The sequence below is a fragment of the Bos indicus x Bos taurus genome, chromosome 8 (assembly GCF_003369695.1).
Source record: "Bos indicus x Bos taurus breed Angus x Brahman F1 hybrid chromosome 8, Bos_hybrid_MaternalHap_v2.0, whole genome shotgun sequence".
NCBI lineage: Eukaryota > Metazoa > Chordata > Mammalia > Artiodactyla > Bovidae > Bos > Bos indicus x Bos taurus.
In genome coordinates this window covers 93746849-93772243 of record NC_040083.1, presented here as the reverse complement: position 1 = coordinate 93772243, position 25395 = coordinate 93746849, and the positions used below count along the sequence as shown (strand labels likewise).

The 25395-nt window shown below is 36.6% G+C and overlaps 1 protein-coding gene across 1 annotated transcript in view; it reads right to left on the bottom strand.

Moving 5' to 3' along the window:
* Positions 1-24727, bottom strand: part of SMC2 (structural maintenance of chromosomes 2) — a 50415-nt gene extending 25688 nt beyond the window's left edge. Inside the window, exons 1-15 of the mRNA XM_027550427.1 lie at positions 24491-24727; positions 23205-23423; positions 22432-22581; positions 20371-20493; positions 19734-19772; positions 16404-16514; positions 16162-16206; positions 14673-14906; positions 11953-12102; positions 8634-8867; positions 6784-6943; positions 6277-6394; positions 5374-5512; positions 4690-4809; positions 1842-2046 (exon numbers count right to left, since the gene is read on the bottom strand). Of these exons, the coding sequence (XP_027406228.1) occupies positions 1842-2046; positions 4690-4809; positions 5374-5512; positions 6277-6394; positions 6784-6943; positions 8634-8867; positions 11953-12102; positions 14673-14906; positions 16162-16206; positions 16404-16514; positions 19734-19772; positions 20371-20493; positions 22432-22581; positions 23205-23372 (1996 nt within the window). The 5' untranslated portion in view covers positions 23373-23423; positions 24491-24727. The remainder of the gene's footprint in view (positions 1-1841; positions 2047-4689; positions 4810-5373; positions 5513-6276; positions 6395-6783; positions 6944-8633; positions 8868-11952; positions 12103-14672; positions 14907-16161; positions 16207-16403; positions 16515-19733; positions 19773-20370; positions 20494-22431; positions 22582-23204; positions 23424-24490) is intronic.
* Between the last annotated feature and the right edge of the window lie 668 nt (positions 24728-25395).

Here is a 25395-nt window from a genome sequence, read left to right as displayed (position 1 = left end):
CTGCCTGCAATGTAGGAGACCCGGATTCGATTTCTGGGTCAGGAAGATCCCCTGGAGAAGGAAATGGCAATCCACTCCAGCACTCTTGCCTGGAAAATCCCATGGATGGAGGAGCCTGATAGGCTACAGTCCATGGGGTCGCAAAGAGTCGGACACGACTGAGCGACTTCACTTTCTTTACTCACTGGGTGGATTCCTCTCAGGACCATTTTCTGATCTACTAAAATCAGGCTTAGCCATGTGCTTTGCTCTAGCAGATGAAGTGGGAAATCTGCCTCTTCTGAAAGTAAGCTTTAAGAGGCAGCACATAATTTACCACTTGTTTTCCCTTTCCCATGTGTAAAGTATGTTCAAAAAAAAAGATTTATTTTTCAGTCAGCCTAAGTCCCATAATGAGAATAACATGGAGCAGAGACAAGTAACATGATGTAGCATAATTATAGAATAAATCTGTAAGCCACTAAAATTTGGGAGCTATTTATTACCATATTGTAATGTGGTCTAAACTCGACATAGCATAGTAAACTGGTTTTACCTTACATGCTTTATAACTGTCTGGCAGTAACAGGCTGAAGTGTTAAGCTGTTAAGAAAACTCCAGGTTTGATGGAAGAAAGTGAAGTCAATCAATAATGCTATTATGAACACTTTGCTTATATGACATGGGGTTACATATCTGCCATCACTTAAGGAGGAATTTCAGGAACATATAATTCAGTGAAATCTAAAATGTTCCTTCTAATCTAGATATTTTAAAATATTTGGTTTCTATCTTCCAACTGTAGATACTAGTCATTATGTACACTGGGGAACTTGATCATGAAGCTCATTACATTGGCTACTGTTTTCTTGGACTAGAAAGAAATTAAGATACTTCCTAACTCAAGAGGCATCCAAGTCTCTTGATTTGGTTAAAAGCACAAACTGTGAAATCAGGCTATCTGTTTAAACTCTGACCCCTGGCTCTGCCACTTATCAGCAAATTCTTAACTGTTTTATACTTTAGTTTCTACAAACATATAGAAAAGATAGTAATGTCTACCTCAAGGTTGCTATAAAGATTAAATGAACTAATTAAAGTCCTTGGGAGAGGGCTTTATAGAATGATAGAAATGTTCCATATGTGCACTATCCAATTACCCACTAAATACTGTGGTTACTGAGCCCTTGAAATATGCCTAGTGCAATTAAATAAATTATTCTATTTAATTTTAATTACCTTATTTAAATGGTAAGTCACATGTGGCTAGTAGCTACTGTATTGGACAGTACAGGCTTACAACACTGCCTAGTACACAGTAAGTACTGTTCAGTATTTGTTATTTATTACATGGTCACTCGACATGGATATGGAAACAGTATCACAAATATTAGGACAGGAAATACATGGTCACTACTTAAGAATTCCTTTCTTAAGGCACCATCTCAAGGGCAGATTTAAAGTTTTGCTTTACTTTTGACAGGAGCAGTAGCATATACACATATCAGAAGTTAACATGTTTCCTAAAGGAAAACTGGTGGTCAAGCTACAATTGCACTGAATAAAACTACTTCGTTTCCCAGTGACTAGAATATCTTAACAAGGCAAAAAAGAGAGAACAAGAATAGACTTAAGATGAGCAAGAAAAGCTATAGTACTGGTTACTAGACTAGAGCTCCATCTGGATGATGACAGTGTATAATTTCTCAATTAATAATAAGTAACTGTCACAAATGAAAAGTCAATCCTTTGATTAGGAATAAAACACTGAATTATTCCAACCCCAATATTTCCTATTAAAAAAAAAGTCCCCATCCTATTTAGAACAAGGGAGTAGGAGGACAAAATGATATAAATCCTACCTCCACTCAACGTCCCATGAGGATCAAACACATCGCCACCTAGAGTTACAGTTCTAGTCATTATCCTTTTATCAAAAGCTACTTTTTTTGCATTATCCATATTGTCACAAACAAATGTCATTCCAAAGACAAATTCCATTGCTTTCTGAAGTTCTGGTTTGTATTCAACCAGGGAAAGAGCCACATGAACATTATTAGGGCCAACCTGTGGGAAAACATATGTCATAATACATATTACTCCTTTCCTTTCAAATACTATTTTATAAAATACTAATAATGCCCACAACTGTTAGTATAAATACTAACAGTAACTTAATATATATACCCAGCACTACAACGCCTTTTGAATTTTCTAAAATGCTATAGAAAACTCACTTTTAGGAAAAAAAATTCAAGTTTAAACACTGAAAAATCTAAGTAAAACATTTAGCTAAAAATACCAGTCATGAGTTTCAATCAAGTAGAAGCCACTATCAAGTTTCTAAATTCAAAGTGGATTATTTGTGAACACACTTTCTTAAAGTACAATTTCTAGATCAACACAGTTACACAATTACATGTTTTCCTTCAACTATCAACTTGGTTGTCCCAAAGTGAATACTTTTCCATTCAAATAAAACATGCTAGAGCAACTACCTTCCAGTTACAGAAACGAAAACAGTAATTGAGAGTAAACAAGTAATTTAAAAAATCTCTCAATCTTTTATTTTGATCCAACTGTCTTTTCTCACCCTTTGTTTATAACATCTACCTCAGCCTACATTTTTAAAACAACCTAATATGGCTTCACTGACTCAATGGACATGAGTTTGAGTGAACTCCGGGAGTTGGTGATGGACAGGGAGGCCTGGCGTGCTGCAATTCATGGGGTTGCAAAGAGTAGGACACGAATGAGCGACTGAACTGAATATACTTCATGGAGTGTAGTAGTAGCAGAAATCATAATGAAAGCAGCTCTCTGCAACATATGTTCAGCAATGTCCTCTGACACAGCAGTTACCATTCAGTGCATGTGGCTAAGGGATCTGAGTAAAAGTACTTTTGTTGTTACTTAAAACCCCAACTTACTTCTAACACTGGAACTTGACCTAAGACGAGAATAACTTCCTTCTAGACTCTAAGTAAAAGAAGTACTAACCAAAATTACCACCTATTTACTTTATACTCATCTTTCTTCTCCTGACAGTAAATAATTTTCATTGAAGGCTTCTCAATTTCAGAAATTTACTGAATATCCATTTATTATCTTAATTATACATGCAGTTTCAGGTTTCATAGAATTGTTTTTTCAACTCATGAACTTAGAATCCCTGCTCAAATACTGATATCACTACTGAAAGTTAAAACTGGTTTCATGTTCTTACCAAATATTATACAACCACAGTAGCCTTTTAAATATATTTCCTTGCACTCATCTATTCACTAGAAACCATACTACTTTAGATCTAGCCCAGCAGCTGACTACATATCCTGGCTACCTGCTTTGTATGTTCACAGGTTGATGGGTAATCTAGAAGAACTCTAGTAGAGAAGCATCTCTGCAAGACTGACAGATTACGTTCCATAACGGTTATCACTATAGCTGGTTTAGTGTGCGTGGCATGAAAAAAACCTGCAGAATTCCTATATTCCTCTATAAGTTCTATAATTCTCATTAATCAGAAATCAAAAGTTTAATATTTAATGTGAAAGTGAGTCGCTCAGTCATGTCCAACTCTTTGCAACTCCATGGACTATACAGTCCATGGAATTCTCCAGGCCAGAAAACTGGAATGGGTAGCTATTCCCTTCTCCAGGGGATCTTCCCAACCCAGGGATGGAACCCAGGTCTCCCACGTTGCAGGTGATTCTTTACCAGTTGAGCCACAAGCCCTGGTGATGAAAGAGAAAAACCTACAACCAAGAGATTACTCTACACAGAAGGATCTCATTCAGATTCAACAGAGAAAGCAAAAGCTTTACAGACAAGCAAATGCTAAGAGAATTCAGTTGATACAAATGAACTTATTTATAAAACAGACTCACAGATTTCAAAAATCATATTTATGGCTACCAAAGGGGAAATGTAGGGGAAGTAATAAATTAGGAGATTGGGGTAAACATTTATACACTACTATAAATAAAACAGATAACCAACAAGGACCTCCTACTGCATAGCACAGGAAACTCTACTGCCCAGGTGGCCCATGGCAAAGAATCAACCTGCCAATGCAGAAGGCATAAGAGACAAGCTTCCATCCCTGGGTCAGGAAGATCCTGGAGGAGGCCATGGCAACCCACTCCAGTATTCTTACCTGGAGAATCCCAGGGCCAGAGAAGCCTAGAAGGCTACAGTCCATAGGGTCACAAAGAGTCAGGCATGATTAAAGTGACTTAACACACATAACACACAAAAATAAAACAAATAACTAAGAAGGACCTACTGTATAGCACAAGGAACTCTACTCAATATTCTGTAATAATCTATATGGGAAAAAAATCTGAATAATAATGGATATACACATGTATATATAATTGAATCATTTAGCAGTATACCTAAAACACATTTAATCCAACTATAGTCCAATAAAAATCTTTTAAAGAAGACATTCTAATACAACTTTAAAATATCAAAGGGAATTTTAGTCTTCCAACATTTCTATTCTCTTTCCATCTAATTTCACAAAAGCTGATTTTATTCTCTTTGGTATCTTAACTTTTTAAAGCATGGTAACACAATAAAATTTTGTGGTTTGATATATGATTGAAATCCCAATTTACTTCAGAGGACAGTTAATGTCCTATAATTAAAAAAAAAAACAACAAAAAAACCAGTAAGATGCAGACAAAGCATACAAAAAAGACTTACAAGATTCTGAGCAATCCTCAGAGTTTCTGGAGCAATACATCTGGATGAAATTTTATTGAGTGGAATTATAGTGTATCGACGCTTCAATTCCCCCTTTTCTAGTAGCTTTTTTCCAGTAACCTAAAACATCGTGTATTATAAATGAAAAATATATTAATGACAACAAAAAACATTTAAAGGTTAACAGTACAAGTTTAGGAATTTATAAATACGCTCAGTGCCTACTATCCCGAACAATCAAAATTCTAAGATAGATATGTGCATTCTGGACTCTGGAGTGGAATAATGTTAATAAAATATAATATAAAAGATCATTAACTCTATCATTTTACCCTGTAAAGATAAACATTTAGCCTTAAGTGAAGTCGCTCAGTCATGTCCAACTCTTTGCGACCCCATGGACTATATACAGTCCATGGAATTCTCCAGGCCAGGATACTGGAGTGAGTAGCCGTTCCCTTCTCCAGAGAATCTTCCCAACCCAGGGATCAAACCCAGGTCTCCCACATTGTAGGCAGATTCTTTACCAGCTGAGCCATCAGGGAAGCCCAACATTTAGTCTTAGAAGAAGTTTAAAACGTCAATAAAGTACCCAATTCTTCTAAGAGCACATGATTTTTCAAGCTAGCAGCTATTATAGTTTTAACAGCAATTATTTGTTTTCTTTAATTAAAATCAGTTTACCTCTGTGTCTACTACAACATTGTAGAGTCGGTCTCCGGCCACTAATTCTAAAGCAGTGGTTGCAGAACTATCTTTTACACTGATCAGTGAAGCTACAAGTCCTTTCACACAATTTCTATTCCAGTTCTTCTCTGGATCCCTAAAATAGAAAAGTGGACAAAAATTAATCTTAGACAAGAAAATAGAAAAAGTTGTATTTTACTAGTCAAGAGGTCTTTCTGACAATACATTAAATTGAAAGCACAATAATCAGTAGTTTTAACAAAATTAAAAGATTTCAAATGTCTCATGACTGTCCAGCTACAGACACATCTTTTATTGTGTTTCACAAATATTGATGTTTTCCGTTGTCATTTTGTTTTTTACAAATTGAAGTTCTGTGGCAAACTTGCATTGTCAGCTAATAGTCTTTAGTAATAAAGCTTTTATACAGTAACGTACCCTGGTTTTTTAAAGTATGTATACAGTATTCTATTGTACCCTTAAAAGACTATTGTTTTAAAATCAAAAGATCTTTCAGTATACATAATGTTTTCAAGGTAACAAAAATAACTTTAATGTTCTAATCTTTGTAATACATATATTAAGTATTCCAAGAAAAAAACCATATAGCATTAATAAAACAAATTATAAAATGTTAACACAGCTATTTAACATTAATGATAAAATAACCTTAAAGAAACTTTTTGGGGTAAGATTAAATTCCACTCATTTTGGTTTTGACATTAGTGGCATTAGTAACCTTAAATTTCACAAGAATTTCCCTTGTCTACAACTCTGAAACATTCAATAAAGATTTAAGGAAAAAAGAAAAAACAATTAAGGAAAAGCAGCTTACGGTAACTTTCACACAAAAATATATCCTAGTTACTACCATGTTCAATTTCAAGATTTAACTCTTACCTATAGGCAAATCGAAGATTGGGAAATCTGGCCAAGAGAGCTTCTTCTGTTTCTTTCAGTCTACTGATATCACGAGATAGCTGCCTTCGCCTTTCCAGAAGGCTTTCCTCCTTGTTTTCTGAACAGTAAGCCGTAAGTAAAACCAAGTTTTAAAAACTCAAATATTCTACTGTTTTAAGGAAAATATTAGTAATCTCTATTTCCAAAGCATTTCTAAAAGTAAAATGCAAACTCCTGATAATATTAAAGAAAAGCATACTTTACATTTGAATTTATATTAAGTGTCAAGTAGACATATTTTCAACACATAAAACCATTTTCATCCTTTCAATTCAAAGGACTGTTTTATACTCTGGTATTTTTCTGATTATATTTATAAATAATTTTTATACTAATTCACATTAACATTAATGAGGTGAAAAAAATTTCCTACTTGCTATTTCCTTTAAGTTTCTATTAATAATCACTACTTCCTAATGATTTAACATCATGTCTTTAAAGGCAAACCTTCATAATTTAGCCTTTTCATTTCAGTTTCAAGTTTTTCTTTAAGTTTTTTCACAGCTTCTAATGCTTCTTGATCCTTCCTATAGCCACTATCCATCTTCTTAATTTCTGTTTGTTTAGTCTTTAATTCTTGTTGGGCATGTTTCAACTTCATCTGAGCCTGTAACAGAAAAACATATAACAGGCTATACGAGGCAGATAGCGCTAGTGATAAAACAGCCACATATTTAGATTGTTTTAAGAGACATCAGCCTTGAAAATTTAACTGACTACTTGGATCAGTATATCAACAGGGAATCATTTCCCAATGTATTCTCCTCAAAATACTACTCAGAATATAAATGTATATATGCTCAAATATTAAATATCTTATAATTTAAGTCTATATTTTTAATATTTATAAAACTAACATCAATGAGCTCAAAGATTAATATCAAAGAACTGTCATTAGCTGATGACACCACCCTTACGGCAGAAAGTGAAGAGGAACTAAAAAGCCTATTGATGAAAGTGAAAGTGGAGAGTGAAAAAGTTGGCTTAAAGCTCAACATTCAGAAAACTAAAATCATGGCATCTGGTTCCATCACTTTATGGGAAATAGATGGGGAAACTGTGGAAGCAGTGTCAGACTTTATTTTTGGGGGCTCCAAAATTACTGCAGATGGTGACTGCAGCCATGAAATTAAAAGACGCTTACTCCTTGGAAGGAAAGTTATGACCAACCTAGATAGCATATTCAAAAGCAGAGACATTACTTTGCCAACAAAGGTCCGTCTAGTCAAGGCTATGGTTTTTCCAGTGGTCATGTATGGATGTGAGAGTTGCACTATAAAGAAAGCTGAGTGCCGAAGAATTGATGCTTTTGAACTGTGGTGTTGGAGAAGACTGAGAGTCCGTTGGACTGCAAGGAGATCCAACCAGTCCATTCTAAAGGAGATCAGTCCTGGGTGTTCTTTGGAGGGAGTGTAGCTGAAGCTGAAACTCCAATACTTTGGCCACCTCATGCGAAGAGGTGATTCACTGGAAAAGACTCTGATGCTGGGAGGGATTGGGGGCAGGAGGAGAAGGGGATAACAGAGGATGAGATGGCTGGATGGCATCACCAACTTGATAGACGTGAGTTTGAGTGAACTCCGGGAGTTGGTGATGGACAGGGCGGCCTGGAGTGCTGCAGTTCATGGGGTCGTAAAGAGTCGGACACGAATGAGCTACTGAACTGAACTGATCAAATTAAAAGCAAAATAAAAAGCTAGAAATCACTTCCTTCTTTTTCACTTAGGTATGCATATTTGCACTTATATAATATTTATGCTGTCCAACTGTGCACTTAACTGTATTGATGAGGAATAAAAGTATACAGAAAAAGGATGCTAAACTGACAGAAAAATGTATATGCTATAAGTATGACACTAAAATGCTATAGTTTTAACTGTGGCAGGCATATAAATGAAGATGTTTTTGTTTTCCTATTAAAACTTAAAACTTCAACTTTATAATGTCAATAAAATACCAAAAAGATGAAAACAAATACATTAACCTCAAGCATTCCATACAATGCTGAAAACAGAACAGAGCATTTATTGCACTTAAAATTTCAATTAATCTATAAAGGTATTTTATGTTTTATGGCATCTTATACTGATATTGTCAATAGGTAGAGATCAGTATATTGAATTTCATTGTTTTAGGTGCTAAGCAGCAGCAGAATGTAATAGTTGATAGTTATCTGAATATTTTCAACATTTTGTTTAACAACTGCCAAAGCGTAGTGTGAAGGAGCTTCACAAAAAATCAAATAATAATAAAGAAATAAAAACTGCAATCACATAGTTCTTACTGTCTGTACTTACCTGTTTGGCTTCTGTCTGAGTTTTACTTATTTCATTTTTACAGGCCATCATCTGACCAGCAAGAGTTGCTTCTGCTCCATCTTCATTACTGGACAGACCAGCGGAAACAGCATTAAAGTGCTGCTGTGCAACGGCCAAAGCTTCAGCATCTTTATTACTTGCTTCTTGAAGGGCACTTAGTCCATCTGTTATTTTTTTAACCTCTTTTTCCTTTGCTGCTAAAGTTTTAGAATCCTTTAGGAAGAGTTTGAAATTGGAAAGTTATTATATTTTAGAAAACCAGTGAAATATACATACCTTTAATGTCATCAAATTTCATACCAATTTGAAGTGAACATGGTAATTTAACCATAATTTTAAATATTTTATTCCCATTTTGAAATTTCTCAGTTTTTAGGATAAATGTACCTCTTATCCTAATAGAAATACCTTCATTCCATGTTATAGTCAAATCTGAGAGAGAATGAGTTAAAATATTATTGCAAATTTAAACAAACCACTTGAAACAACTAAAAATCACTTTCTAAAACTATAATATTGAAATAATATCCACTCTACCCCAAGAATAAAAGAAATTTTAGGATTAACAGCATGTATATGAAACTGCTTTTATAAACTATTAAAGGCCATAAAATTTAAGTATTAAATTATTATGGGAACAGCTTCCCTGGTGGTTCATATAGTAAGTAAAGAATCTGCCTGCAATGCAGGAGACCCCGGTTTGATCCCTGGGTCAGGAAGATCCTCTGGAGAAGAAAATGGTAACCCACTCCAGTCTTCTTGCCTGGAGAATTCCATGGACAGAGCCTTAGCAGGCTACAGTCCCTTGGATCACAAAGAGATGGAACAACTGAAAGACTAACACTCTCACTTAAATTCTAATAACCAAATATCTAATGCTATATAAGATACCAGCACTAAAAGAAAAAAAAAATCTAGTCATATTTACATGAAAGTGATCAGAAATTTGGCTCACTTAATTCATGATGCACTGGGTATTTCTTAGATATTTACCATGGACCAGGCATTATTCTAGATATTAAAGACACAGGGTCCTCAGGAGCCTACATTTTTAAGGTGGAAAACATAGTAAACACATAAAGCAAAAAATGATGGAACTACTACTTTAAGAATAATGAGAAAAGGCCTTTTTGTGATGACATTTTGAGCAGAAACCTAAATGAAACAAAAGGTGTGACCGTGCAAATACTAGGGGGATGGTACACTTGCCAAGCTCTGAGGAATATGCTTGGGTATTAGAGGAACTGTGGCTGGAACACAGTAAGTAAAAAAAGGCAGCTAATGAGGATACTACTGAGTACCTTCCTGGGAGGTGATGGCATGAACCACGTGAGGAGTGAAAGGTGGCTGTATTCTGGATATACACATATATCTGGATATTCTGGATATACTTTTAAAATCAACAAAATCTGTCGAAGAATTAGATACCACAGGGTTGGGAGAAAGAAGAAAATTCAGGACTACAGGTTCTGGAGTGAACAGCATCATTACTTACATGAGGAAAATTCAGTAGCTCAGTTAGGTTTGGGTAGGTGAGGAAAATTTAGGAGTTCTATTTTGGATATGTTAAGTTTTAGATTTTTTAAAGTCATCCATATAAACATGTCAATTAAATAGCTGGACAAATGAGTCTTTCAAAGAAGGAGTCAAGGTTGATTATAGGTTTGAAAGGCATCAACATGTAGATGGTACTGAGGGGTACACGGCTAGATGGGATCACTAAAGAAATGAGTATATATAAAGAAGTCTGACCATTAGCCCTGGTGCATGCTAAAATATGTATTTTGATTTGCATTTCTAACCTGGATTCAAAGTTCGTATTTTCAACTATCAAATCAATATCTCTACTTAGATGTCTAACTAGCTCCTCAAGCCTATTATTCACCATTCAACAAATGGTAACCATATTTCAAACTGTCAACAACAGAACTCTGGAGTTATCCTTCAGTCCTCTTTCATATTCAAACACCAATCTGCTGGGCACTATTTATAGTAGCAAAGACATGGAAGCAACCTAAATGTCCATCGACAGATGAACCGATAAAGATGTTATACCCACACACTGGAATATTACTCAGACATTAAAAAGAATGAAAAACTGCCATTGGACCAATGGATACCAAGGAATGGACCTAGAGGTTATCATACTGAGTGAAGTCAGTCAGAAAGAGAAAGACAAACATCATGATATCACTTATATGTGGAATCAAAAATATGATACAAATGAACTTATCTACAAAATAGAAAGACTCACAGACACAGAGAACAGACTTGTTTTCAAGGGGAAGGGTGGGAAGGGGAGGGAAGGACTTGGAGTTTGGGATTAGCAGGTACAAATTATTATGTATAGGATGGATAAACAATAAGGTCTTACTGTATGACAAAGGGAACTACATTCAATATCCTGTGATAAACCATAATGGAAAAGAAAATTAAAAAAAGAAAATACATGTATAACTGAGTCACTTTGCTGTACAGCAGAAAACAACATTTTAAACCAATGAACTATAATTTAAAAAAAATCTGCTGGGTATATCTGTTGGCCTACCCTTAAAGTACACATAAAATCCCACAACTTCTCTAATATTCTACCTTCTATTGCATCTACCCAAGGACTATCACTGGCACTACCAATTACTACCTGGTTTCTCTACTTCTTCCCTTTAATTTATCCTCAAAACAGCAAGAATAGTACTACTAAAATATTAAAATGTCACCCTTGGGCTCAACCAACTCCAGCAGCTTCCCATGCCACTCAGAATAAACAGCAAAGTCCTTCACATATTTTGCAAAACCACACGTGATCCTACACCCCATCTCTACTACTCAGTAGCAACCAGCTTTACTTCTCTCTGCTTTTCCAATACCTTAGGCACTTGGAGCTGCTGCTGCTCTTTTGTCTGGAACATCTCCCCCCACAGCCTCCCAATCTATCTACACCCTTCTCTGACCACCTTCAGGTCTCTAATGAAATAGAAGCCTCCCAATGAGACCTTTAATGTTTACCCAATTGAAAATTCCAAATTGTACCTCCCTGCCCAATACTAACCCTATCCACTGCTTTTTTTCTCCTCATCAGTTACCACTATATAACATACTTCATATTTCACTTATTTTATCATCATTTTCCTCACTGGAATGAAGACACACAAGGCATTTTGTTCATTATTGTCATTTTGTCAGTTGCTACATCCTAGCCTAAACAATTACCCTGGGTCCACAGCAGGCACGTAATAAATATTAACAGAATGGAGGAATGTATATTACTAGAATTAAATTACACTTCTCATTTGCTTACCTCTACCATATTTTTCTCCAGTTCTTTGCGTTTGTTCTCTTCACTCGCCAGATTTTTCTTCTTGAAATCAAAGGCACTTTGAGATTTAGTATTAACTCGCTGAGCTTCTGTAAGAGCATCTTCTAAAGATCGAAGTATACCTCCAACTTCCTATAATCAAATGCACCCAATTCAATCATGTACTTAAAAATTTGTTAGTGTATAATTTATATGTATTTATTTTTAATAAACTATGGACTCTACACATGGACATCACCAGACAGTTAATACCGAAGCAGATTGATCATATTCTTTGCAGCCAAAGATGGAGAAGCTCTATACAGACAGCAAAAACAAGACCAGGAGCTGACTGTGGCTCAGATCATGAACTCCTGATTGTCAAACTCAGACCTAAATTGAAGAAAGTAAGGAAAACCACTAGACCATTCAGGTATGACCTAAATCAAATCCCTTATGATTATATAGTGGAAGTGAGAAAGAGAGTCAAAGGATTAAATCTGATGGACAGAGTGCCTGAAGAACTATGGATAGAGGTTTGTGACATTGCACAGGAGGCAGGGATCAAGACCATCCTCATGGAAAAGAAAAGCAAAAAGGCACAAAAGTTGTCTCCAGAGGCCTTACAAATAGCTGTGAAAAGACGAGAAGCGAAAAGCAAAGGCGAAATGAAAGATATACTCATTTGAATACAGAGTTCCAAATAGCAAGAAGAGATAAGAAAGCCTTCCTCAGTGATCAATGCAAAGAAATAGAGGAAAACAAAAGAATGGGAAAGACTAGAGATCTCTTCAAGAAAACTAGATATACCAAGGGAACTTTTCATGCAAAAATAGGCACAATAAAGGACAGAAATGGTATGGACCTAACAGAAGCAGAAGATATTAAGAAGAGATGGCAAGAATACACAGAAGAACTATACGAAAAAGATATTCAAGATCCAGATAATCACGATGGTGTGATCACTCACCTAGAGTCAGACATCTGGAATGTGAAGTCAACTGGGCCTTAGGAAGCATCACTACTAACAAAGCTAGCGGAAGTGATGGAATTCCAGTTGAGCTATTTCAAATCCTAAAAGATGATGCTGTGACAGTGCTTCACTCAATATGCCAACAAATTTGGAAAACTCAGCAATGGCCACAGGACTGGAAAGGTCAATTTTCATTCCAATCCCAAAGAACGGCAATGCCAAAAAATGCTCAAACTACCACACAATTGCACTCATCTCACATGCTAGTTGGAGAAGGCAATGGCACCCCACTCCAGTACTCTTGCCTGGAAAATCCCATGGACGGAGGAGCCTGGTAGGCTGCAGTCCATGGGGTCGCGAAGAGTCGGACACAACTGAAGCGACTTAGCAGCAGCAGCAGCAGCAGCACACACTAGCAAATACTCAAAATTCTCCAAGACAGCCTTCAACAGTACGTGAACTGTGAACTTCCCAATGTTCAAGTTGGATTTAGAAAAGGCAAAGGAACCAAATATCGAATTGCCAACATCCACTGGATCATCAAAAAAGCAAGAGAGTTCCAGAAAAACATCTATTTCTGCTTTTATGACTATGCCATAGTCCTTGACTATGTGGATCACAACAAACTGTGGAAAATTCTGAGAGTTTGGAATACCAGACAACCTGATCTGCCTCTTGAGAAATCTGTATGTAGGTCAAGAAGCAACAGTTGGAACAGGTCATGGAACAATAGACTGGTTCCAAATAGGAAATGGAATACATCAAGCATGTTTATTGTCACCCTGCTTATTTAACGTCTATGCAGAGTACATCATGAGAAATTCCGGGGTGGATGAAGCACAAGCTGGAATCAAGACTGCCAGGAGAAATATCAATAACCTCAGATATGCAGGTGACACAATCCTTTATGGCAGAAAGTGAAGAAGAACTAAAGAGCCTCTTGATGAAAGTGAAAGAGGAGAGTGAAAAATAAAACCCAACATTCAGAAAACTAAGATCATGGCATCTGGTCCCATCACTTCATGGCAAACAGATGGGGAAACAATGCAAACAGTGACAGACTTTATTCTTTTGGGCTCCAAAATCACTGCAGATGGTGATTGCAGCCATGAAACTAAAAGATGCTTGCTCCTTGGAAGAAAAGTTATGACCAACCTAGATAGCATATTCAAAAGCAGAGACATTACTTTGCCAACAAAGGTCCATCTAGTCAAAGCAATGGTTTTTCCAGGAGTCATTTATGGATGTGTGTTGGACTATAAAGAAAGCTGAGCACCAAAGAATTGATGCTTTTGAATAAACTCTTGAGAGTCCCTTGGACTGCAAGGAGATCCAAGTAGTCCACCCTAAAGTAATTCAGTCCTGAATATTCACTGGAAGGACTGATGCTGAAACTCCAATACTTTGGCCAACTGATTTGAAGAACGGACTCATTTGAAAAGACCCTGATGCTGGGAAAGACTGAAGGCGGGAGGAGAAGGGGACGACAGAGTATGAGATGATTAGATGGCATCACCAACTCGATGGACATGAATCTGAGTCAACTCCAGGTGTTGGTGATGGATAGGGAGGCCTGGTGTGCTGCAGTCCATGGGGTCTCAAAGAATCGGACACAACTGAACTGAATTGAAACTATATCATTATCATACAGTAAAATAAATTTTTTTCAATTCAGAACACAATGCCCAGTATACCCAAAAGTTACATTATTTAATATTTTTCAGTTTATTATTATTCTTACACGTCTGACCTTATCTTTTCTTTTTTCCAACTCTTCTATTTCATGACTAAGTGCTTTTATTTTTTTATCATTCTCATACACTTCTTCTTGAAGCTTCTTAATTTTATCCTGCATTTCTTTTAATGCCTCAGCTGAGCGTTCTTTAGTATCTTCAGCCAGCAAAAACTGATAAGCTATATATAAACGACTCAGATGTTCTATTTCTCTCAAGAGCTTTTGGTACTCCAAGTAGGAAGATCTTTCCTAAAAGAGAAATCACCAATAAAGTATAACTCTACATTAATATTTTTAAATAAATTTGGAAAGAATTTAAATACAGCAATACATAAAAAATTTCCCATTACACAATAAACATAATGGATTTTGTTTTAAATTTGAGTAATTATGGACTGTTAATTTTAGGAAACTTCAAACAACATTAGAACTGTGGCTTTTTAGATAGTAATGTCATCTTAATGAATTCTCTGTGGCTATTTCTTCTCAAATATAACCACACAGTTGGGATTAACAAAGAAATATGGACATAAGATTCATAGACTTGTGGGAATAAGTCTATAAAATTATAAAACCATGAATGATACACTATTAAATGTAGTTTGTGGTACTATTACCAAGATGCCCACTCTACATTCATTCATATAACTATTTATAAATATTTGCTCACATATTACTAAACTTGATTCCCACTGGGACCTACTAGGACAAAGTTAACAATGAAAATTCCTAATCTGCAGATGAAGAAACAAATTCAGGGTGATTAAATGAGCTCTTCATAGTATCAAATACAGAATTTGGCAAAATCAAATATGACACTTAGGTTTAAACTCGTGATCTAGTGTTTTTCTATTAAATCATAGATACAAAAGCAGAACCTTCAAGTTCACAATTTTTCAGTTTTTCCAATTACATCTATGCTACTCTATAGATTCAGAAGAGAGCTTGAGAAGTATCAAATTTTAATGAACATTTAAGAAATTTCTAAATACATGATTTAAAATACTTTCACTGAAACAGTGATATGATGTCAGAAGTACAAAGATTATAGAGAAAACAGTCATCTGTTTCAATACCTATTGTCTACTAACTGCCTTGACAGCAGTAATTTTAGTGAGAGCCCCTCTTACCCTAGAAGTTACTTATTCTACCAAGAGTTTCTAAGAATGCCATACCTTTAAGAAATATTTATTCCACTCAATTCTAACTATCCAGGAAAATTTAGATTTATACTTGTCTTCAACAAAGAATGAAAATCTGGCATGTTGTTTTCTGAGATTATGACAGTCAATCTCTAAAACCATTATGACTTAACAGGTATGAAGTGCATTGTCCTCTATAAGCAGAAGGTTGAGCATGGACTATCAACTCTAACTCCTTATCTCATCTCCAAGAAACATTTCTGAGGAGTGGTACAGCTGTCGCCCCCATGTGTATCATCATGGATGCATCGCCAATTTTGAGAGACATCCTAGCTGGCTGTCCTCACATATACAATACACACCTCTTTTAATTTTTGAATGGTTGGAGTAATTTCTTCTTCAAGTATCTGGAAAATAAAGGAAAAACTATTTTTGAGTATGTGAAGTACCATTAAAGAAATTTAAAAGGGAGAAGACTAAAGAAAACTGAACAAAGGCTGGGGAGAAGATAGGTGTGGTAAAATTTCCCTCTTTTACAACAGAGAAACTCTAATAAAAGAAAAGTACTCTCTTTCCTAAAAATATTTTATATAAATTTAATTACCGTCTTAATTTCTCTCAGCTTAGCCTCCTTTTTTTCTATAGTCCTCTGAGCATTTTGTTTTTTGTATTCATACATCCTGGTTCCAGCTGCTTCTTCTATCATGGACAAAATCTGGAAAGATGATTGCATTAATGTTTTAAGAATCAAAGCCAGTGAGTCTCATTGGAATTTACATTAGGATATTACTTAAGGCCTTAACGTCATGAAGCAACTCAACAAAATAGTTAAGGACCATAACATTTAAGTACATAAAAAAAATGTACGTATTACCTATAACCCTAAGACTTAACAAATATTTCTGGCCTTCACTCCAATTCTAAAATCAAACTTTATGCTACACTGAGTTTCTAGAGTACATATCTTTGAAAACTGAAGCCAGTAATTCCTGAGAGGGTAATAGGCAGAAAGGCCAGGGGTCTCCCAAGGGAGGAAATAGCCTGCAAGTGTCATCTCTCTTAATTGGCAAGAGGAAACAAACTATCGATATTGTTTTCCTTCTCTATACAAATTTAAAAGGTTTCTCTTAAAATACTGTGTTGTCATAATGACACCTGGTTTCACCTGAAGTTAACTAGTTTCAAACCTTGAGATAACCAATGCATTTTTCTTATGGAAATGTTTGTCTTAAGCTATGCTAATGTACTATACACTTACCCCAAACTCTGTCTTTAAGTCGGTTCCGCCTCTTGGCTCAGAACCTACTTGACAAACCAGTATGTTATACTCAGATATTATTTCCCTAACCTATGTAAATGTAACTATTTGTATGGCAATCTGTCCTTCTGCAAGATTCAAGTTAATCATTTTATGGCCCAGGATGAACCATTTGGTGCCAAGATTATCCCAAAATGCATCTTATGGGTGAGGGGCTTGGTGCCATTCTGAGTTTTAAGACATTCCTTTCTTTCATTAACAGACTGCTAGTGTCTATATAACATCCAGCTGAAGACTAGAAGTGGGGTACTCTTTCTGCCCCCTTCTGATGCCTATGTCAGAAGCTTTCTCTATCTCCTTTACACCTTAATAAAACTTTATCACACAAAGCTCTGAGCGATCAAGCCTCGTCTCTCGCCCCGGATTGAATTCTCCTCTGGAGGCCAAGAATCCCAGCCGCCTTTTTTCATTCAGCAACAACCTTTCATTCCTTCTTTCTCTTTTCCTCCATATAAGAAAGTAAAAGCTAACTAATATTTCAATTTATAAATTTCTACTTAAACCTGTTCCAAGTGAGACTTTAGCTGTTTTGTTCCTACAAGGATGAAACATGGCCTAACATTTCCATTCCAACTGTGGCAGATACTTTGAGAACTTGGGCAAGTAATTTAGTTTTCCCTGTTCCTCTCTTTGTTCATCTGCTGAGGACTGAAAGTATCTCAGTGTCATTGAGAAGTAATTCACGTGAGTACACTGAAAAAGGCAAACACTAATTACTATTTTATAAGGATAATTTTTTAGCATTCCTTTATCAGAAGCTTCTAATCACTATCAATCCCTACCTCAAGAGGATTATTTCTCTGAAAACCAGTTTGATTTCCATATACTGGGCAGATTTTGAATGAGAAGTTTCCCTTAAGACGTTATCTGAAGAAAGTAAGTGTGACCTGTGGTTAAACCAGACTAATATCATCAATTATCAGTTGTCTTTTTAGTTCTTCTCCATAGATAAAAATACCAAAAGAGCCTTTGTTCTGATACAAAACATTTATTCCTTCATAGCAACTCTTCTCAAGGGGGCTCCAAAACAAAGTCTTAATGTCTTAAGCAATCCATTATATCTAATGAATTAATTTCACTCAAATCTCTTCCTATAGGGTTTAACTCTGACATGGAACACCAGCTGAGAAAAGCTACTTTAGAACCAAAATTTCTTTTAATACTGTATGGGCACGTAAAACTCCTAGAAAAAAAGTAAGTGGTAAGCTCCCGACATCTGTGTTAGTGATGATTTTTTTTTCTTGGATTTGATACCAAAAGCAAAATAAACCAAAATAAACAAGCAGGACTACATCAAACTAAAAAGCTTCTGCATAGGAAAGGAAACCATCCACAAATACAAATCAGGCAAATACAAATCAAAGCCACAATGAGGCATCACCTGTTGGAGTGGCTTTTATCAAAAAGATAAAAAATAACAAAGACTGGTGAATATGTGGAGAAAAGGGAAAACTTGTATGCTGTCTGTGGGACTGTAAACTGATGTATCCATTATGGGAAACAGCATGGAGGTTCCTCAAAAAATTCAAAATAGAACTACCATATGATCCAATAATTCCACTTCAGGACATTTATCTGACGGAACCAAAGACACTAATTTGAAAAGCTTTCTGCACTTCCGTGTTAACTGCAACATCATTTGTTACAGTAAAAACATGGAATCAACCTAAGTGTTTGCTGATGGATGAATGGATAAAGAATATAATATATATATATATATATATATATAAATAAATTAAATCGAATGTTATTTACACATACAAAAAGGAAATCCTGCCATTTGCAACAGCATGGATAGAACACACGGGCATTATGCTAAGTGAAATAAGTCTGACAGAAAGATAATACAGTATAATTTCACTTACAAGTAGGATCTTTAAAAAAAAAAAAAAAAAAAAAAACCCAAAACTGAACTCATAGATACAGAAAACAGATTAGTTTTCTAATCTGACAGAGGTGGGGGATAGGTGGTGAGCAAATGTTAAAAGTGCCAGTTATAAAATAAAAGGTCCTGGGGATGTGATGTATGGCATGGTGACTACAGTTGATAATACTTAACTGCATATTTGAAAATTGTAGAGAGTATAATTTAAAAGTTCTCATCTTCAAAAAAAATTCTGAAAGATGATCACATCAATGTATCACATTGATACAGTGATCAATGTTGACTAACTGTGGTGATCATTTTGTGATATACACATATACTGAATATTGTATATATATCAAATCTTTTTGGTGTACACCTGAAACTACTTTATCAATTATATCTCAATTAAAAAAAAAAAAACAACTGCTTAACAAGGTCCTAGGACTTTCCTTTTGCTTCTTTTAAAGATTCTGATTTAATTCTCAGAGCAGATTTTGAGGTAAAGGTTATGGACTTCAGATTATGGATGAGGAAACTAAGGCTCTGAAAGTTTACATCATATCACTTAAAAAAACTAGGGCATGGTGTCAAATATTAAAAAACAAAATTATTTTCTCCACTAATCATTCTTAAATAAATGTTCCCCAAAATTTTAATAATGGAAAAATTATGTTTAAAAATTGATTACCTAAAACATTAAGGCAATATCTACAATTACTATTTTTACGGTGCTTAAAGAGTGCTCTTACCTCTGGAGGTTTCATATTCATCACTTTGGTAATTCGGCCCTGAAAATAAAATGACAAACTTACTGTAATAACAATAAATTCAGAAAGAATAACCTAAAGGCATACATGTTTATCTGTACTAAAGCTGTTATATCCTAATACACCAATCTTTGGGCAGTTATTTCTCCCACCTACATGAAAAGATGTTTCTTTTTTAAGATTTGAGAACAAGGGTAGCTTATAATTCTAGAGTTTTGCTACTTTCTTACTAGTGATATAAGTTACATAAATAATACAAAGACAACTCAAGACTGTTATTTCTGAGACAGGGAATGACGTGTAAGTCTCCAACTCTAAAATGGGTAAGCATGTACATAAATGTTGGCATAATTACTGAACATCTCTTGACTTTTTAGAACAATGGCCCTCCAAGATAAGTCAAAGAAAATTAATTCCAGATATTCTTCAAAATTCAAATGTATGCAATATACCAGAACACGTAAGTACAAATAACTAACCCACATTTATTAACAGGTGCCCAAACATCAGCCTAACAGCAAATTAAAAAATGAAAAATCCAAAGAGATGTATTTCTCTTGTAAGTTAAAAAAAGATGCCAAAACTATTATGAAAGATATAAAGTCCACAAACAAAATACCTGCATGATGAGAAAGTGAGGGTTGTTAACATTAAGGCCAACAGAACAGAAGAGATCGTATACTCTGGTATTGTTTGCATTTACTCCATTGATTAAATATTTATTTCTGCCACCAATAACTACCTGCAAAGGAAATAATTTTAAAAGACATAAATGAACACACATATCTTGAGCCAAGATGATAAATTCCCAAATACATTATCTTTTGTTTTTTCCAACTAATGATAAATCAAATGAATCTAGGATAAATAGTGAAGAAAGTATAACATGGTCAAAAACAATGTGAGACTGGCTTCTAATCTAGGGCCTCCTAACCTCCCATGCAGTGGACTAGGTCTTTAAGGTGCCTTCCACCTTTATGTTTCCAAGGATGTATAGAATGTAGCTTCTATCCCTGATCACCCTCTCCTACAACTTTCCATACTCAGAGGCTGACCCATCTTCCTCCACTTTTTGATTTCCAAAGGAGTCAAATACCAAAAACAAAAGACACACAGTTTTAGTAACAATTCTTGTTAAGACTCTAAAATGATTAATAAAAGATAAGCATTATGAATATTTGAAAGAAAAAGAATAATCATGGAACTGCAGCATGGGTTTAATAAGAACAACTTATACTAGATATCAGCTTGTTCTGTCTACTACAGCATGTACATCGTCATTTTGGAGGTATGACTGCCTCATCCATTTGCTGAGGTCCTTAAAGACAAGATTTGTTTCTCATTCTTTCTATCTGTATTTCCCAATGCATTTGAGAATGCCCAGCACACATCAAGCACTTAATAAATATTAAATAAATATGAATTCACTTCTTTTCCTGACAGTATTAGGATAGTAGATCAGTTCTTAATATTTGAACAACAATCCTAATATATCCTAAAGAAATTCGAGGAAGTTTTTATAACAAAATTCTGGTGAAGAAACAGTCATATGGACCACAAGAAGACAGGAATTTTGAGTAAACTAGTAGCAGATTTTCTTAAAATCCTGAAAGGTAATTATTCGATAGATGTTTAAAGACAGAGAACAGGATTTTGTCCCAATCTAGTCAATCTTTTTTTTTTCAACCAGAGTTTTCATTAACATAGAGATGGAAATCTATAAGCTACATAATGCTAAGATGAAGAGTAAATGAGAATTAACAGAATTTTTAAAGATAAAACTGACAAACTGAAAACACGGTCTGATTATAATAAGATAAAAAGATTTTAAGGGACAAATGTTAAGGTCCTCCACTGATTTCAAGAACCTGCTTAGATGCAGAAATGGCAGTATATGGCTAAGTAATAACATGAACAACTTAAGAGTGATTTTAAGTAAATCGGATATGAGTTCATAATATATCATGAACTCTTCAACATCATATTGAGAAAAATAGAAGTAGAGTACTTAAAATGAAAGAAGTGACAATTCTGCTTAATCCTGTCCCAGCCAGACCAGTTCTGGTACATGCAATTTGAAGTGCCAACCATTAAAATATGTGTGTGTGTATGTGTGCATGTATAAATAAAACTGGAGCAAATTTGCATTCCATGTGATGAGACAAGTGGAAGACCTAGAAACAACTAAATATCAATTGAAAGACCTAGAGAATTTAGCTTAGAAAACAGATTTACAGAAGAACACAGATATACTGAAATAAAGAATAAATTACATGTTCTCTTGGTGCTCTCAAGATAACTAGGATTTATGTGTAAAACTTGAAAAAAACACTATGGTATGGCTCAATTTATAAGACTAACTTTCTAATTTCCAAACATAAAATGGGTTACCTCAGAAAACAGTGAAATCCCAAGAACTACAGGTGTTCCAGCACAGAGAGAGACTCAAGTGCATGGTTTATGGTTTAAATAAGTGTGGCTGAGTGTTTGTACGGATGGATTTCACATCCCTTTCAATCCACTTGGTAAATGGTGGAATTTGCTTAAGCAAAACAAGATATTCTTAAGGAATCTAGTCAGTATTTGATCCATCAGTTTTGCTTATCAATTTTCCAGTAATCGTATTGCCAAAATGCACGAGACAAGTTTTTAGGTAACCAAATATTTAGTAGTCACTCACCTGCCTTGTTACTGTAATTTCATCATGAACCTCAAATCCTAAAGGACTCTGCTTTTTGTCAGAATTATCAAAGGTGATTGACACCAAGGCTTTTGTAATACCAGCTTGCCCGTTTTTGTAAACTAAATCTTGTAAGTTAGAAGCCCGAACCTAAAATAAAGGAAAAGTTTATCAGTTACAAAACTCAGTACTGCACAAAATAGCACTAAAAATAGCTTTCTTGCTGTTGGAAAACCACCCATGTAGTATCCATTAATAAGTCAAGAACAGGTAGTGGTATTCATAGACAAGGAAAGCAAAGAAAATGGACATCGACCTGAAATGGGCCTCTCTCTCCATAGGACTTTTTTAATCCTGAGCTAAACTGTTTTCTACTCATTTCTTAACAAGAGCTCATTTGAAAAATTTATGGAAAGACAGTGTCTAAAAATTTCACTATCCATTCAATTCCAATAGTAGATCCTAAAAAGACATTATAATGAGGGTGGGTGCAGGTGGAAAGTATACAAACTCTGGAATGAGAATGTGTGTGTTTCAGTGTTGCTTCAAACATCTTTAGAGGATTAACCTTAAGCAACTCTAAGTTTCTACGTTCTCACCTAAAATATGGAGTAACAATACCTACCTTTAAAGGACTGCAGTGAGGTAGAAGATAATTCACATAAAAATGCAAATGAAGAGAATATTGGTAATACTGGTACTCTCCAAGTGCAAAAATTCCCTTGAGGTTCCTCAAACTTAAATTCACATAAATCAGAAAGTTTACACTTTACCTGAGACAGGTTGGAGATGCCCAGCAAAAAGCAGATGGAGTCCAATATGTTGGATTTTCCACTACCATTTAAACCAGTGATAGCATTGAACAGAGGGTCAAAGCCATTGACTTCAGTCCTCTGAGCATAGGACTTGAATCCCTCAAGAATGACTGACTTAATGTGCATTTTCACTACTGACTTGGACAGGTCTGCTAGAAATCAAGCCACAAAGCAGTTCTGTACAAAACAGAAAAACAACGCATAAGTGGAATGTAAAACTGGAATCATAATATATAGACTAGACCATAAGAATGACAGCGCAATAGAAATAAAACAGCCACTTGCTAAGCTATTTCCTCTGATGTAAAGGTATCTTTCTTTAACTTAAAAATATACAAGAATTAGCCTCTATTTAGAAGTTAACTGGGCTTCCTGGTGGCTCAGCGATAAAGGAAATCTCTTGCAATGCAGGAGCCACGGGAGATGTGGGTTCCATCCCTAGGTCGGGAAGATCCCCTGGAGGAGGGCAGGGCAACCCACTCCAGGGTTCTTTCCTGGAGAATCCCATGGACAGAGGACCCTAGTGAGCTACAGTCCATGGGGTCGCCAAGAGTCAGACACGACTAAAGTGACTCAGCACGCACATACGCAGAAGTTAATTGAACCTGGAAGCCAACCACGTACTTCACCAGGCTTATAATCTTCCACCGTTATCATACTCCAGCTAACAGATTACTGATCATTTACCATCGCATCCCCTTTGCCGAGAATGCACTTATCCCGGACACTGATATGGCTCACTCTCCTTTATATCACTCACGTCTTTACTCAAAAGTCACATACTCTCGTATATAAAAAAATACCCTCTACCCATTCCCTCCCTCTGCTTTTTCCTTCACGGACTTACAGCTGACACTAATCAGTACTTATTTATTGCTCTACCCAACTTATCATAATGTAATCTTCCGTAGCTCTTCTACGTTCACCGTTGTATGCCGGAATGCTGCCTGACTCGAAGGCGCGGGATAGGCGGGTGGTCTGTAAGTGTTTAAGCATCAGTAGATATACCCCAGATAAACAGCTGAAGGTTTTTGCTTTTAGTCAGGCTCTTCCCTCGCCCCACCAGGCCTTTCTGTCAACCCTTGCTCGCCCTACTCCAAGGCTGGACAGGAACTAGTCATTCTGCTACGAATCCCTTTAGGACTAAATTTACTCTGAAGTTCCTTGCTACTCTGCTCCCTAGCCCCCGACGCCATTTCCCGCCAAGAATGCCCGGCTAGGCCCAACCGGCCGCGCGCACGCACCTGCCTCGCCGCTGCGTCAGGTCGCCTGGGCTTGAGGCGCAGCCGAAGCTCTTCCTAGTCACTAGGGCAGAGAGTGCGCCAGTCTTGCCCAGCTTCGGGCGCTAAGAGGCGAAAGCCACCAAAGCTACTCCTACATTTGCACCGCGCGCGGCACCGAAGCGGAACTATTTTTGCCTTTGAATTTCGGCGCGAGCACAGGACCCCACCTCCACTACCTATTCCATTGGCTGGTGCCTCAGAGATGCCTGACTTAAAAGTTCCATTTTTCTCTTCCATCAAGCAGTTAAAGGGACAAAGAGATAGAAAAGAAGGTCGAAAAGAGGACGGCTCAGGAAAAGCGACGGGTCGGACCTGAGGACTAAAGAAGCTGGCGGCAATTGTTGAGCTCGGTATCCGGCACACCTCGGGCAGCCCCGCACCTCAGCCTGGGGGCCTCGCGCTCGCCGGCCCCGCCCTGCCGCAGGCCGGGTCTGGCCGTCATCGCGCCCGGGAAGCCCCGCCTCCTCTCAGGCCCGGCGGGATTCAGTGGGGCAGGCCTCTGTGGTCTCCAAGTACCGGAAGCAGGATGGCTTCGTGTCGGTCTCCTCGTTCTGCCTCAGAATCCCTCTGGGCTGGGCCAGGGTCCTCTAAATGGAAGCTGCACCTTGTTGCGGCTGGGGCGGCGCCGAACGAACTTCTGAGGACTGTGGATCGCGTTCTGGCTCCGCCCCTCGCCGGCGAAGGACCCTGGCGGGCTCGGGTTTCCTGTCCCAAAGGGCCGATAAGGCTGTCACCAGAGTTGTGCAGCGCCCGCGGGAGAAGTTGAGTGGGGCTGATAGTAGAGGCTGGACGAATAGGAGTTCCCCTCGTTTTTCTGAAAAGCTGTAGAATGATAAGCAATAGCAGAACTAACAATTTCAGAGAAT